This window comes from Bidens hawaiensis, unplaced genomic scaffold, assembly GCF_021521415.1.
Source record: "Bidens hawaiensis isolate Kalapana, Puna unplaced genomic scaffold, B.hawaiensis_p1.1 tig00031945_1, whole genome shotgun sequence".
Taxonomy (NCBI): domain Eukaryota; kingdom Viridiplantae; phylum Streptophyta; class Magnoliopsida; order Asterales; family Asteraceae; genus Bidens; species Bidens hawaiensis.
In genome coordinates, this window is record NW_027495404.1 from 124,532 (window position 1) to 140,511 (window position 15,980).

General features: G+C 37.8%; 1 protein-coding gene and 1 pseudogene across 3 annotated transcripts; one reads left to right on the forward strand and one right to left on the reverse strand.

Moving 5' to 3' along the window:
• Nucleotides 1-373: 373 nt before the first annotated feature.
• On the forward strand, nucleotides 374-10,202 carry LOC143582767 (pentatricopeptide repeat-containing protein At5g02830, chloroplastic-like). Of its 2 annotated transcripts, XM_077065255.1 has the most exons (12): nucleotides 374-1,050; nucleotides 2,006-2,093; nucleotides 7,139-7,343; nucleotides 7,648-7,755; nucleotides 7,849-8,013; nucleotides 8,078-8,590; nucleotides 8,716-8,781; nucleotides 8,884-8,964; nucleotides 9,082-9,179; nucleotides 9,280-9,487; nucleotides 9,570-9,630; nucleotides 9,715-10,202. In XM_077065255.1, exons 1-10 carry the CDS (start codon nucleotides 510-512, stop codon nucleotides 9,440-9,442), a joined length of 2,028 nt encoding a protein of 675 aa, XP_076921370.1. In that variant the 5' UTR covers nucleotides 374-509; the 3' UTR covers nucleotides 9,443-9,487; nucleotides 9,570-9,630; nucleotides 9,715-10,202. The 2 variants fall into 2 exon arrangements, with proteins under 2 accessions (XP_076921370.1, XP_076921371.1); XM_077065256.1 differs by lacking the exons at nucleotides 9,082-9,179; nucleotides 9,280-9,487; nucleotides 9,570-9,630; nucleotides 9,715-10,202 and having other exon boundaries at nucleotides 8,711-8,781; nucleotides 8,884-8,963.
• A 59-nt stretch (nucleotides 10,203-10,261) lies between these two features.
• Nucleotides 10,262-12,137, reverse strand: LOC143582768 (thioredoxin-like protein AAED1, chloroplastic; annotated as a pseudogene). The gene is made up of 9 exons (XR_013144040.1): nucleotides 11,907-12,137; nucleotides 11,694-11,828; nucleotides 11,554-11,599; nucleotides 11,408-11,468; nucleotides 10,946-10,982; nucleotides 10,751-10,830; nucleotides 10,580-10,671; nucleotides 10,409-10,468; nucleotides 10,262-10,322 (listed from the first exon to the last, which is right to left on the reverse strand). The product of XR_013144040.1 is annotated as a thioredoxin-like protein AAED1, chloroplastic (transcript).
• Between the last annotated feature and the right edge of the window lie 3,843 nt (nucleotides 12,138-15,980).

A 15,980-nucleotide genomic window follows, 5' to 3' on the forward strand; every position in this document is an offset into this window, starting at 1 on the left:
AAGAATGAGCAACCAAAATGGATGCATGAGGCTTGTTTTTATAGTGGGAAAAGTATGGTTTACACATAAAAGGTAACTTGCATTTCATTGGTTATAAATGGTCAAACTAACAAGAGTTATTTGACACAATTAGTCCTTTAAGTTTGTTTTAAGTCGATTTTCATCATAAATAGGTGTTTTAACGTACCGAAAATGATGTTTTCTTGACCCGACATTTGTGAAACATAAATGAACATAAAATTCAATATTTTATTAATAACGACGAATCCGAAAGATCAAAACGAATCAGATTTTTGATATAAATACAAATGCAAGTTAAACCGAAAAATGACGAATGTTACGCGTTGGGTAGGATGAAGATATTCATATGATCATACTATCCCACTATCCCACCAACACCTACCTTTCAAATACAATCCTCAACCCCAACCAACCAATGAAATAATATGAAATGAAAGCCTTTCAAAATCATCATCCACTAACCGTATAACCCGCCGGTTAACCGGAATATGAAAACCACCACCACTCTCACTCTCACCATAACTACCTCCTCCATATCCACTCCACCACCACTCCCTAAACACACTAAACCACCACCCAAACACCCAAAACCACCACCACCCACCAAAACCCACCGTCCACCTCTATTCTCCACCTTCAAATGGGGCCCACAGCGTAAAAACACCCACACCCAGATCAACTACTACGCCGAATTAGCCTCCAAGCTTGCTGAAGACGCCAGGTTTGATGACGTGTTCATGATTGTGGAAACTGTTGTTAGTTCTAGTGGCGGTGTGAATGCGGGTGAGTTTGCCGCATTGTTGGAGTATGAGATGGTTTTGAAGGGGGTTTTGGGTGTGGTTGGGAATAGTGAGGGAGTTGATAGATTGGTTGGGGTTTTGACTGGGTTTCGGAAGCTGGGGATCGGTCGGGCGGTGGATGCGGTGGTGTTGGATCGGTCGGTTGTGGACGCGGTTGGTCGGGTATGTAGACGGGGTTTGAAATCGGGCGGTGTGGATGAGGTTGTTGATTTGATGGAAACATTGGCTGGTAAAATTTCCTGACATTAATTTTTGTTGCGGTTGAAATTAGGGGTGTGTACTGTTCGGTTCGGTTAATGACAATAACTGAAATCATAACCGAAGACTTCGGTTATTAAAAAGCAATCGGTTATTACTTATTAGCGGTTTTCGGTTCGGTTAATTAGGACTAAATTTTTGTTGACCTTTGTTAAAAGTTTTACTAAAATAGAAACCATGAACATTATAAACAATTTGATTATACAAATTAGTGAAGAGATTGCTGTCAAAGCCACTGTATAAGAGAATAAATGCAATTTAAAGTCACTGTCACTCGAAACGAATTAATATATGTTATTAATGGAATGAAATATCTAAGATCAAGAATACAATGGTCAAAGAAAGTTGGATATATATCATTTGAAGTTTTGGAATTTGGAACATAATATCGTTAGAAGAAGATTATTGTTACGGATAAAAGTATTGGTTAATCGGTTCAGTTTGGTGTTATTTTTGGTTATTGAAAAGTGGTTAACCGAAACCGAACTAAAAAACCTGTTATTCAAAAAATAAAAAATCAACCATCGGTTAATGTTTCAGTTCGGGTTTTTTCAGTTAATCCGGTTTCGGTTCGGTTTATTCGGTTTTATGCTCACCCCTAGTTGAAATAGATGCATCTGAAATTAATTAAAACATTAATAGATTATATACTTCTAGGAATTCTTCAGGTTGACACAATGGCAGTTAGTTCTTCCAAGTTTAATTAATACAAAAGTAGGTTTTGGTAGCTATAGGGAACTCATTTCGCTTATTCTTTCAACTCAATTACTAGAGAATATGTATTAGTTAGGGCTCATCGTTATATCAGTGTCATAGTTTGAAGATATGATTTAGTTAGGTTTCCTTTGTAATAATCTGAATTGTACGCCTATAAATAGTTGTTTAGTTATACACAATATGTTAAGGGGTTTTCATTATTGGTTCAGGATTTGGTCTAACTATTGAAGATGCAGTGGAACCAAGAGAGGTTATTAGAAACTGTGTCAGTAAAAGGAATCCACAAGCAACCATAAGGTATGCTTTCTTTTTCTTTACAATGACCGGATGTAAATCAGTCTTCACAGAAGTAGATAGTGAAGACAATTGGATCAAAACCACAAATCAAGAACAAGAGAAAACAAAACAGACAGCCCGATTCTTATTGCTTGAAAGAAAGCAAACAAAAGTATTTTTGTGTTTGTGTTTGTGTTGATTACAATGCTGCAGGACTGCCCCTTTTATATTAGGTAGGCTAGGTAACTAAGAAAGGAAATTTGCTAAAAATAAGACACAAAATATTCAGCCATAAAGACTAAATAATAACAGAACCTAATCTTGCTCCTAGGATCACTCCTCCTAGAATTACTCTTTATTGACCCATGATTTATTCAATTTATTCTTTTTATTCAAGATTAACTAACAATCTCCCCTTTAATCTTGAATAATCTTCATTCCCAACAGCTCTTTCATTTCAGCAAATTGTTGCCTTGGCAAAGCTTTTGTAAGAATGTCTGCCTTCTGCAACTTCCCACTGATGTGTTCAACCTTTATCTCCTCTTTCTCAATGCACTCCCGTATGAAATGGTAGCGCGTGTTAATGTGTTTGCTCCTTCCGTAAAACACCGGATTCTTCATAAGTGCTATGGCGGATTGGTTATCAACTTTCATGGTCACCATTTCTTCCTTCCAGCCTGTTATCTCAGCAAGTAAGCCTCTCAACCAAAGTGCTTGGCAAGTTGCGGTAGCGGCTGCCATAAATTCAGCTTCACACGAGGATAAAGCTACAGTGTTCTGTTTCTGAGAGTTCCATGCTACCGGTGCATTATTGAAAAAGAAAACAAGGCCTGTTGTGCTCTTACCATCATCTAGATCGGTCATGTGACTGCTGTCACTAAAGCCGAGAATTTCCTTGCTGCCATTCTTAGGATAGTGTATCCCAAGTTCAGTCGACCCTTTAACATATCTTAAAATGTGTTTGACAGCTTGCATATGTGTTTGTTGTGGCGATTGCATGAAACGACTTACGAACCCAACTGAGTAGCTCAAGTCTGGTCTGGTGTGGGTTAAGTACCGAAGACTCCCCACCAGTTTCCTATACTCGGTTGCATCAACTTCAGCTCCAACATCTTTCTTTGACAGCTTCAAACCAGGCTCCATAGGAAACTTTGTTGCATTGCAATCTGCAAGTCCTGCTAGATTCAGTAGTTTGCGAGCGTACCCAGCTTGTTTTATAGATATGCCACAACTTCCTTGGCTTACCTCGATGCCAAGGTAATATTGGAGTAATCCTAGATCACTCATTTCAAAACGGCCTTCCATTTCCTTCTTGAAAGTTGCTATATCTGATTGTCTCCCCCCGGTGACAATCATGTCGTCTACGTACACTCCCACAATTAACAATTGTTTGTTTGTCACCCTTTTGTACACAGCATGCTCATGTTTACACCTTATGAAACCCAACAACTTTAAGGTGTTATCTAGGCGTGTGTTCCATGCTCGAGGAGCTTGTCTCAAACCGTAGAGTGCCTTCCTTAGTTTGTAGACTTGGTTTTCTTTTCCTTTCTTCACAAAGCCTTCCGGTTGGGTTACATACACCTCCTCCTTTAATTCTCCATGGAGGAATGCAGATTTTACATCCAAATGATGTACTTCCCACCCAAAGTAGGCTGCCAATGCGAGGATCAATCTCACGGTCTCCATTCTTGCAACCGGTGCAAACACCTCCTCGAAATCGACCCCATACTGTTGTACATACCCCTTTGCGACCAGGCGTGCTTTGTGTTTTGTAACTGCTCCATTTGCATCTTGTTTTACTTTGAATACCCATTTCAAACCGATGGGTTTATGACCTTGTGGTAGATCAGTCAACTTCCACGTGTCATTCTTCTCAATCGACTTCAATTCTTGCTGCATTGCTACTTCCCATTCCTTTTTATTTGCAGCTTCATTGTAGTTTCTGGGTTCATTTTCCATTAGGAGTAAATTTATGTTGCTGTTTTCATAAGTTTCACCAATAGATCTATAACCCCGAATTGGAGTGTCATCAAACACCTCATCTTCAGCCATAGATGGGTCTCCCACGCCTTCACTATCAGTTGGTTCCCTTGGTAGGATAGGTCCTCTACCTGTTACTGCCATCATGGGGCTGCTGGAATCTGACCCAGTTGAAGAATCAACAAAAGAATTGTTTTCTTCATGACTCTGATCATCCAATGGCTGGTTTAGGTCAGCCGTAGATGCATCAAAGTATGAGAAGTCTTCTGTTTCAGAATCAGTGTGCACAATAAATTCTGTAACTTCTGGTGCACTGTTGCTTGATGATTCTGACCAATCCCACTTTGTATCTTCTTCAAACACCACATCTCTACTCACCAAGATCTTATTTGTTGTTGGATCTAGAAGTCGATATGCCTTAGTGTTTGGTTGAACACCAAGATGCACTAGTCTTCGGCTTCTATCATCCAGCTTTTTCAGATGTGTAGTCATTATTTTTGCATAACATACACACCCAAAAATTCTGAGTTGATCTAGGTTTGGTTTTCGGCCCTTTAAAGTTTCATACGGTGTCTTGTCCTTTAAAGCTCTTGTAGGAACTCGATTTAGGATATAGAGAGAGTGCCTTATTCCTTCTCCCCATAAATCTTGTGGAAGTTCCATAGCCTTCAAGATAGTCCGTGTCATCTCCAAAATGGATCTATTTCTACGCTCCACCACACCATTTTGTTGTGGTGAGTATGGTGCGGAGAATTGATGTGTGATCCCCTCTTGATTACAAAAGTCTTCAAAGGCACGAGAAACGAACTCACCACCATTATCCGTTCTCAAATTCTTAACTTTTGTTTCAAGCTCCAATTCCATTTGATTCTTGAATCTCTTAAAACATTCAAAGACTTCATCTTTTGTCTTGATCAAATAAGCCCACATGAACCGGCTATAATCATCAACGATTAGAAACATATACCGGTTTCCACCTTTTGTGGAGGGAGAGATTGGACCACACACATCTGCATAAATTAGCTCAAGAGGCTTCTTGGCTTGATTACTTGTTTGATTAGGAAAAGGGGTTCCAGTTTGTTTCCCAATAAGACAAGAATCACATACCTGTTTTGGGTGCTCAATCTTTGGAACTCCTATTGCCATATTCTTGTTTTCTAACAGCTTTATGGCGTCAAAATTGAGATGCCCGAGTCGGGCATGCCATACCCAAACCTCGTCCTTCAAATTTGACAGCAAACAAACCGGATCTGCCACCTTCAAATCAATCTTGTACAGCCGGTTTGAAGACCTTAGCACCTTCATGATGAGTCTCCCCTCTGCATCTCGCATCCATAAGTACTCATCTTTCATGAGAACCGAATATCCAATTTCTGTAAATTGGCCCAAACTAAGAATATTACTTCTTAGATAAGGTATGTAATAGACATCTTCAAGAATCTTTTGTTCACCATTCTTGCATGCTAAGATAATCATTCCTTTTCCTTCTATGTTCACGTATGAACCATCTCCAAATCGAACATTTCCAACCGTGTTGAAATTGAGTTTGGAAAAGATTGCACGATTACCCGTCATGTGGTTGCTTGCACCATTGTCAAGGAACCATGTGTGGTCTTCCTTTGATTCTTGATCATACCGCTGTGGAATCACTTTATCTTCATTTAGAAAAACAAATTCCTTCTTGCTTTCTGAATGAACTGTCATCAACAGTGCTGGTCCATCTTCTTGTACAAGATTTGCTGCCTCATCTCTTCGTTTTGTGGGACAATCAGACGAGAAATGGCCCTTCCCATCACATCGGAAGCATTTCAAGTTTGATCTATCCCTCCCCTTTGAATGCTGTCGTTCTTCAGCTTTCGCACCATTCGAAGATGATCGACCTCTGCCTCTCCCTTGGCCTCTATTACTCCTTCCAGCAGACCCACGTCCCCGACCAGAACCCTTTTGATCGCGGTTTCTGTTCTGCCAATCTTCATAGGATAATAGGAGTTGGTCGCCACCTTTAGTACTTGATTTTATTCTTTCTTCATAGGCTCTCAATCTCCCGATTGCTTCCTGGAATAACATAGTATCCAGATCAGCAAATTGTTCGATTGAGGCTACGATTGGTAGAAACCGATCAGGAACAGCCCCAAGAAACTTGCGAACTAGTTTCTTTTCTTCCATCTCCCCTCCAAGGCTGTTTGTTTTAGATACGATTTCTCCTAATTTTCCAGCAAAGTCTTCTATTGATTCACTTTCCTTCATCTTCAATGCCTCGAACTCTGTTTCTAACAGCCCCAAACGGGCTTGTTGAACTCGTTCAGCTCCGATGAATCTTGCCTTCAAAGCATCCCAAACTTGTTTTGCCTGCTCAAGATGAGCAAGCTGCAAAACTAGTTCTTCTGGGATTGCTTGATACAAGTATGCAATCGCAAGGCTGTTTTTCTTCGGATCAACCTCGACTCCAGCCCTTGGTTCGATTGCTTCCCAAACACCATGTACATTGAAAATAGCCTTGATTTTGACAGCCCAGATAGTGTAGTTTGAGGGAGTCAAAATCGGGCATTGCAATGACAAGGTATGCTCTCTTGGTCCTCCATGGATTGCTTCTCTTGGTCCTCCTTGGTTTGCTGGATTTGCCATGCCTTTTCTGTTGCTTTCTGAGATACTCTCTTCTTCTGTCCGTCGAAAAAGACTGAGCCTTCAAGCAACTGAACACTCTTAACCTGGTGCTCTGATACCAATTGAAGACAATTGGATCAAAACCACAAATCAAGAACAAGAGAAAACAAAACAGACAGCCCGATTCTTATTGCTTGAAAGAAAGCAAACAAAAGTATTTTTGTGTTTGTGTTTGTGTTGATTACAATGCTGCAGGACTGCCCCTTTTATATTAGGTAGGCTGGGTAACTAAGAAAGGAAATTTGCTAAAAATAAGACACAAAATATTCAGCCATAAAGACTAAATAATAACAGAACCTAATCTTGCTCCTAGGATCACTCCTCCTAGAATTACTCTTTATTGACCCATGATTTATTCAATTTATTCTTTTTATTCAAGATTAACTAACAGATAGTTTCTAATAACCTTCTTTGTTATGCAGGTATGCAAGTATTTGTACCCGCTTTGATGAAGTATTCTGTACTGCAATACTTGAATTTGGAAAGCGGGTTGATATGGATTCGGCACTGACTGTTTTCGAAGCATCCAAACAGAAACTGGGATGTGTAAATATGTATGCTTACCGCACAATCATAGATGTATGTGGTCTTTGTCATGACCATTTGCAATCTAGAACCATTTATGAGGTATGATCATAATTCAATATAAATTCTGAATTGTAGTTCATGTAAAATTTGGACGATTGTATGTTGACAGTTGACTAAATGTCTAAACGATTTCAATAAACTTTTACTGCCTGCTACCATCAAGCATGTGGTTTAAGTACATTAGGCGTCAATGATTAAATTTATACATGTTCCCATTTGTTAGTATTTCACATTAGAAATATTATCGTTAATTCTTCTTTGTGTCGCATATTTAGGCATCAAGGACTTTTTTGATTGATCACGAGGTCACTTATATTATATCATTTTTGCGAATTTGCTGCAGGAGTTAAGTGCTCAAAAAGTCAACCCAAATTTGTATGTATTCAACAGTCTTATGAATGTAAATGCCTTCGACTTGACCTACACAATGAATATCTACAAGCATATGCAAGTAATATTCTCGTCCTCACACCCTTTTGCAACTATTTTTGTTTTGTCTCGATTCAGCTCTGACTGGACTTTGTTAACATTTTGACTAATTCAGAATCTAGGTATTGCTCCAGACATCGCATCATATAATATCCTTCTGAAATCATGCTCCCTTGCTGCTAGACTTGATTTGGCCCAAGAAATTTATAAGGAAGTCGAGTATTTTGAATCAAAAGGTTCATTAAAGTTAGATGTCTTCACATACAGCACAATGATTAAGGTACCAGATACATGTTTACAGTCAGTATCTTGTATTTATGAAATAATATTCTTTCAAATCTCAGGTATTTACAGATGCAAGAATGTGGCAAATGGCACTGGGAATAAAAGACAAAATGGTTGAAGCCGGTGTCACTCCAAATATAGTTACATGGTCATCACTAATCAGTGCATGCGCCAAATCTGGTTTAGTAGATCAAGCGTTTGTATTATTTGAAGAAATGCTTTCTGCCGGTTGCATGCCGAATTCACAGTGCTGCAACGTCCTCCTTCATGCCTGTGTTAAGGCTTTACAGTATGATAGAGCTTTCCGTTTGTTTCAGAATTGGAAAAACAATTCGTTTCAGATGACCAACAGAAGTTTGACACTTGGTGGTTCACAAACTGCTATTAATGTTCCTTTTAAACCTACTGTTTCGACATATAATGTGTTGATGAAAGCTTGTGGCACCGATCACTTTCTTGCAAAAGCGTTAATGGATGAGATGGAGACGGTTGGACTTAGCCCTAATCATATAAGCTGGTCAACTCTGATTGGTGTTTATGGTGGCTCTGGAGATGTTAAGAATGCTGTACAGGTAAGAGACATAGTGGCTTTCAAGTAATATTTGAACTGAATTTAAGCTCTATCAACTGTCACCAGATTTATAGGCAGAAATCCACACCATATAACCTGTTAACAACTTTTGTCCCTTCAGTGCAGGTTTTGAAAACCATGCGTGAGTCTGGTGTTCCGCCTGATGTTATTGCATATACAGCAGCTATTAAGGTTCAATTTTTTTTTACTTATTGAGTGTTTAGTGTATGTGAAAAAGTTAAAAAATTTAGCAGGTTCTAACTGACTCTGATTACAAATGACTTTTGTCTACAGGTTTGTGTAAAACAAAGGGAGTTGAACTTGGCATTTTCATTATTTGCAGAGATGAAGAGATATCAAATACAACCAAATATGGTGAGGAAAACGACTTCTCACAATATGCTTTAAGTTATATTTCTGTCAAGTACAATCAAAGTTTATATGTTTATAGGTCTAATTATATAAAATACTAAAGTGTTTATTGAATTTCAGGTGACATATAACACACTTCTCAGGGCCCGTACCAGATACGGATCCCTAATAGAAGTTCAACAATGTCTTTCTATCTATCAAGACATGCGCAAATCAGGGTAAGTGTCAAATTTCACATAAGCCTTGTGCTGTGCTGTGCTGCACTGCTGTGTGTTTTACTGAAATGCGTATACATATATATTTTTTTCAATTGTGTAGGTTCAAACCGAATGATTACTATCTCAAGGAACTGATAGAGGAATGGTGTGAAGGGATAATACAAGATAACCAATGGTCACAAGGCCAGCTTAAAATTACCAGCAGAAGAGATCTGGGTGGGCCCCACAGTTTACTTCTTGAGAAAGTTGCATCACATTTGTAGAAGGGTACCCAATCTATAGCTGTTGATCTTCGAGACCTGACGAAGGTGATTCATAATTAAGTTGAATATACTTGCATTATGATCACGATTGGTGGATAGATATTATCTAACACTATGTATTCAACAGGTTGAAGCACGTATTGTTGTCCTAGCCGTTTTGAGAATGATAAAAGAGAATTACCATCCTGGTAAAAATTAATTTCTTTAATAATCCATACATTTTTACGTGTTACTATTATGAACTGTTATGCCTAAACATGTGTTTGTTTCAGGACAATTTATGAGAGATGACATGTTCATAATCTTGGGAGTCCAGGAGGTTGGTACAGTTGTAGATGAAAATGAATATGATGTAAAAGATGCTATAATTAAACTTTTAAAAGATAATCTCGGGCTGGAGGTTCTGTCGTTAGGACCTAAAATCCCAGCCGATATAAGAATCAGTGTGGAGAATCCTTTTAATTCACAGCCTGATTTACATGAAACCCTAAAAGGAGCCAAATTGTCAAAATCACCAAACAGAAGACCGACAGTTTTGCATAGGTTGAAGGTCACAAGAAGATCCTTGAACCGTTGGTTACAGAAAAAGTGGAATGAGAGAATAGAAGACAAGTAACCCGTTCATACCCGCATTTATTTTGTAGATAATAATATTGGAAGAAAAGTGTGTACTTATATGTTGTAAACTTGTAACAGTAACACTGCTCTATGTCATTCAATTTATTGAGTATAAATAAAATTCACATGCATTTTGTAAAAATCTATGATGAAATTTATCGACACAAAGCGTAGCATAGATCATTGTATATATTTACAACCTCACGAGCAACAAGCTTTCAGTATCTCTTCTACATTAGGATCATCACCTGCTTCCTTGTCCAGTGTTAATCATTAAAACACAAAAATAATATTGTAAGAACAAGAAATATGGGAATATTATTAATCCAACAAGACCACAGACTCACCCTGTGAATGTATGAGATGTTGCTTATTCCTGGACCTGCAACTATGATTCCACCTTGTTGCCTGACAACATAACCAATCAAACATCAACTGCAGCACTTTATGTTTTCACAGTATGATATTAACATCTTGAATATCGGTTACAAAAACAATTTAGATAATAAGCATACATACCAGCCACCTCTAGTACGTGTATCTTTCTCAAAGGAAAGCTCCCAATTCTGTCGGTAGCCTTCCATGTATGCTTCTATAATCTTCAAAGCTGCCTGTAGTTTTCATATGATAACTTAAAAACTGTAAAATTTGGCAACAAAATTCAAGAAGTTTAACATATGGCATACATACCCCAGGTGTAAATGTAGTTGTGACTCCAGAAACAAAGTTTAGTGCCTTATATGATGCATAACTAGGATCTGCATATACTTCTGCAACAAGCAACAAGTACTTGTCAGTTGTGCTATAAGGTAAGCTAAAATTATCCATATATTGAAGTAAAGGTAGAGTCAGATGGGTAGCATATCATCTAACTTGAAAATATACCTCCTTTAAATTTTGATTGCTCAGAGAAAGTTCTAGCCTGCACAAGATCAATAATACACGCCGAATATATACATAATCAATAAAAATAATGTAAAGAAACTAATACAAGAATAACATGTTTCATGAACTTAGCATATTTAAATTCCTTTTTCCATTAGAATATAGAAAATGAGAAACCGGAATGGATTGGGTTGGCTGTGTAACGGGTCGGATTGAGTTTTAACAAGGATTTTTTGTCCATTTATTGAAAGCTTTAAACAATTAATGTGCTAAACCACTAATTATGACGAAAAAACAAAGATATTTTACAATGCTAATCTTAATATTTGAACACAACAGTTTAGGAGGCTATCTTCTTGTTTGACCCGTTCCTTAAGATAATATACAACCCAAATAAAACTGGCAACCATACTAAAAATAATCTTGAAGAAAAATTCAAGATGATCAAGACACACAACTAACCTGATCAACACTACCGGGGCCGATCAAGACAAGTTGCCACACCTGCAGCATCCATCCTATCCTGATACATCAAGTAGTCCAACAACTCTTAAGTCTATCATTTCTAGAATGAAAAAGTTAGATTTTATTTTAAACAGGCTGCATACCTTCTTAGCAGCAAGCATATCAGCTCGTTTCCGACAAAGGACACATCTGCAGTTCAACGTGCATATTAATCAGGACACCACATTTCCTTAACCAAAGAGAACAATAATTCAATAAGAAGACATATATGATATATGCATACCCGAAATGACGAGCAAATGCAACAACAGCCTTCCGATCCTTCCACAAATCGGAAATCAAAACCGAATTCCCATTCAAATCAAACACCTCTACTCTCTCCAACAAACTTCCGGTTTCAACCGAAGTTTGAGCAGTTCCCTGAATAATTAACAGTCCAATTTACATAAGCATTAAACATTAGTGTATGAATACAAAAAGAGAAGTGTAAAACTTGCCCGCAGAGCTGGAAACAGCGGCCGAGACAGAGCGGCGAGCATGTGATTGAGAAGTAAGGAGGAGTTTGTTGGCGGACGGAAACAGAGTGAGTTTACTATTATTAATATTAATATTAATATTACTTGTTGAAGTAGTATAGTTATTATTATGTGGAGAATTAGTAACAGGAGATAGGTGTGTACGAGTGACCATAGAGTGAGTTGAGAGAGTAATCGTCATTTTCCGTTTGAACTACCTCTTGTTTGTTGCCGGAAAACAAATATATATAAAAACCGATTTCAATTTTGCCGTTAAAGAGTTTTGGTGGCAAATATGGTTACACTTGGCCCTGTGTACAAACTTCTATTTTGTATTTTTGGGGTTGGGAATATGTGGACATTGATATACATTACTCCATTATTTATTAAAAAGAGGGAAAATAGTAAATAAATATTAAATTATTATTATTAAAATATTAATCTAATAAGATCTATTAAGTTAATAGTCAAAAGTTTTCATACCTTTAATTCTCATATATCATGTAATCATTGTAAATATCTTTTCCCCCCTTTTTTTAGAATGACAAGAATAATCTATTAGTGTATACATGAAAATCAACATGACACAAGGTTTACATGTTTACAAACCATCTATACACAAGACAACAATTCGACTACAACAAAACTTACAAGTTAAAGTGGTGTCACTCGTCCCACAAGCAATTGCTTGACTTTGACCCGTTCTTCAGCCACAAGTAGTCGTAAATATGTTTTTTTCTTCTTAGTAATTTTTAACTTCTATTTGTTTGTACCTTGAATAATGTTACATTTGAAAGTATGGACATAAAGGAAATAGAGGAAAGCAGCCATAAGGTAAACTTCGATTTAAATTTTGGATTGTAGCTTATAAAATTTGAAGGATTTGCCTATCGAAAGTTGACTAAAAGTCTGAATGACTTCTTTTATACTTGACACATATTATGACATACAAATATTAATGCCTACTACCTGAAGCATGTGTACATTTACACACGTTCCCAATTCTTTAGTGTTTCACATTAGAAATATTATCTGTTTGTTTCGCATAAATAAGCATCAAAGACGTTGTTGATCATGATTCATGAGATTGCTTAATCATTCCTATAAATATTTTTGTGGGAACTCAATGCTCAAAAACTCAACCAAGATATGACAATTGTGACAAGTTTTATAGGAGAAAGTGGAAATAACAATTCACTTATATATAAGTTGATTCGGGTTATGTTTAATATGCAACACGTTAAATGAGTTATCCAGGTATGCCTATCAACAACGCAAATTATAAACAGTTAGCTAAAAGTGAAATATGTCTAATGGGTCGATTTCGGATATGTTCTAATAGCAGTCTGTAAAATGGCAAACACTATTAGCTAAAACTGAAACATGTGAAAAGTGAAAACACTTTAAAGTGTATTTTTATCGCATAAAATCGACGAAATCATCTTATAAAAAATAGGTTATTACTGTTTTGTGGTCGTATTTAACATTCTAGTTACTTGGAATAAAAACGATTTTGGGTCAACCCAAACCAATTCGTAAATGAAACTATGTTGTCACATGTAGAAGAATCTAACTAATCTCCATCATCCAATCTATTGAATATAAACAAAATTACAAAACTCACATGTAATTTGTAGCAATTTTAAATCGTTCCGTTGAGAGTCTGCCTTTGGCCTCCCACCCACTACATTCCAACTATCGGCTCCGGAGATTGTATCGTTGCCACCTCCAACTCTTACTCCAACAGAGGTCGTGGCACGATTTATTGAGACGACGGTTGTGGCCACTGCAGGGTTATCGGTGACGATACCACCTGCGGTTACGTCTATGCCTACTTCTGAGGTCCCGGTTACATTGGAAATCCCTCCTCAGTACACTCAAGATATATCACATCTGAGGTTTGATTTCGATGCAACCTTATCAGACTCTGAACGAATAGCAGCACTTGAACGGGTCGTGGCAGAACAATCAAGGGTGAATCTTATCCAGACCCATGCTATTCAACGCCTCGTTGCAGAGAATCAGATACAGTCGTCCCTGCTGATAGAACATGGCAAAATCATTGATGCTTTGAAGGAGTTCTTGGCATCTCAGGGGGAGACGAGCTGTAAGGGCGATGAGCTGAGGACTAAGAAGCGAAATGACAGAGACGATGATCCCAATGCATCGAAAGGTGCAGGTGGAGAGTTGCCAAGAACTGATCAAGCTCTTGGGACTTCCACAACTCAGGGGGAGTCGACAAGTGCAGCTGGTGGTGATGATGTGGTGGTAGTGGACGTTGAGGAGATGGATGATGAATTTGTAGGTGATGATGATGTATTACCGGTGGATGAGATAGAGAAGATTGGTGCAGAGATTGTTATTGAAAATGATATAGAAGAGGGAGAGATAGTAGAGGAGAATGTGGAGCATGAGATTCCAGAAGTCGATAAGGCAGATATGAGTCAAGAGATTGGAAATGATGAGACAGAATGGGAAGAGCAGCCAAGATGGAAAGAAGGCTATGCTCAATGGTTCGTAAAAACGAAGAAACCGGCGGTCCCTACTATGTTTAAGAAGAGTTACAACATTAGAGGCTATGCTGAATCGAGAAAGGGGATTATATGCTGGATATATGATGAGCAGTTGAGGCTCTTTGTAATTAAAAGATATGATGGCGTTCAGTACTTCAAAAGATTGTTGAGATCATTGAATACATTGCCAGAATGTGAAGTGAAAGACTTAGCCAGATTGGGGTTAATAAACAGAAGTGATGATAACATGGCTAGAGTCATTGGGAAGATTGTTTGGAAGGAAAGTATAAAAGAGAAGAAGTTCGAGCTGTTGAAACCACAAAAGGGAAAACTCATTGAAGACAAAGATAGAGGGATGAGAGCAGATGGCAAACCTTGGATGATTATGAAGTATAAGCCGATCCGGTGTTTAAAAGAAGTGCCGATGAAACAAATGCCCAAGGATGTGCTGAAGGATCTGAAGTGGTGGTATGTAGATTGTGAAACAGCTGAAGCAGTAATGGAGGACGAAGATGAACAAGAGCTGCTGAGAGTCTATGATCCGATGCATCTAGTGAACTTGTCGCAAGCTGATCTGCAGGTGCTGAATGAGAAGAAGATATTTTATATTCCTGCTTGGAAAGACGAAGCGAAGAAATATCAAAGAATTGTATCAGTTTGTGTACGTGAAGGAGTTCATGCTTAAAGATGAAGATACAAGATTGTTGAAGATTACAAGACACGTGGTTGAATATAAAGATTGAAGCTACTGCCAAGGGGGAGTCTGTTGGTACATGATGTCAGTAGTTCAGTATATAGTGTCTGTAATCGAGTCGTTTGGATTTGTATTTTGTGTTAAGCGAAGTTAGCTAACAAGTTCGCTGATATAGACGAACTTGTTAGATAAGCGAAGTTAGTGACAACTTCGCCTGAACATGCCAGGCGAAGTTGTCGTGTTTATAAGGATTAGGTTACGGCTGAGTTTGGAAGCGGTCGAGTCATTATTGTACGAGGTCCTGTAATCAGTGATTGATATCACGTGTTTCCGGTTGCAATATACAACGTGTCTTTGCTTATTGTAACGTGTGTTCGATCGGGTTAACATATATCGTCTTCTACGCTCGTAACGTCTTACGTAGGGATTCCGCACCTACGTAGAACGAGATATTCCGTGTAGATCCGGCTGGGAACCTACAACAAAGAAAGTAAAAATACAAGAAAAAAATCAATCCAACACACTACCTAGACAATAATCCACTCTACTAACATGACAAAATAACAATGATATGGCAAAACATCATGAATCTAAACATAAATACTAGATTTTAATAAAGCAACCTAATACTAGCAAATAATCATCATGATGGGTTTTCAATCAAGAGATAAACATAGACTAACTTGTTTGTCAAAACAACAAAGTCTCATAATTAAAGGAAAGCTAGCATGAACAACATTCTAACCACCTAAGATTACACTAAAGTAGCCAAATTCATGAAATTAATATAAACTTATGAAACTTTAACTAGCAAGTCATCACCAAGTCAAGAATCATAACAACACTCA

What these genes read in the sequence shown, in the direction of transcription:
- LOC143582767 (XM_077065255.1), top strand. Translation starts at nt 510, where the DNA reads ATGAAAACCACCACCACTCTCACTCTCACCATAACTACCTCCTCCATA. An exon ending in CATACAGCACAATGATTAAG is followed by an intron (nt 8,014 to 8,077) that starts GTACCAGATACA and finishes TTCAAATCTCAG; the next exon opens with GTATTTACAGATGCAAGAAT. An exon ending in CATATACAGCAGCTATTAAG is followed by an intron (nt 8,782 to 8,883) that starts GTTCAATTTTTT and finishes TTTTGTCTACAG; the next exon opens with GTTTGTGTAAAACAAAGGGA.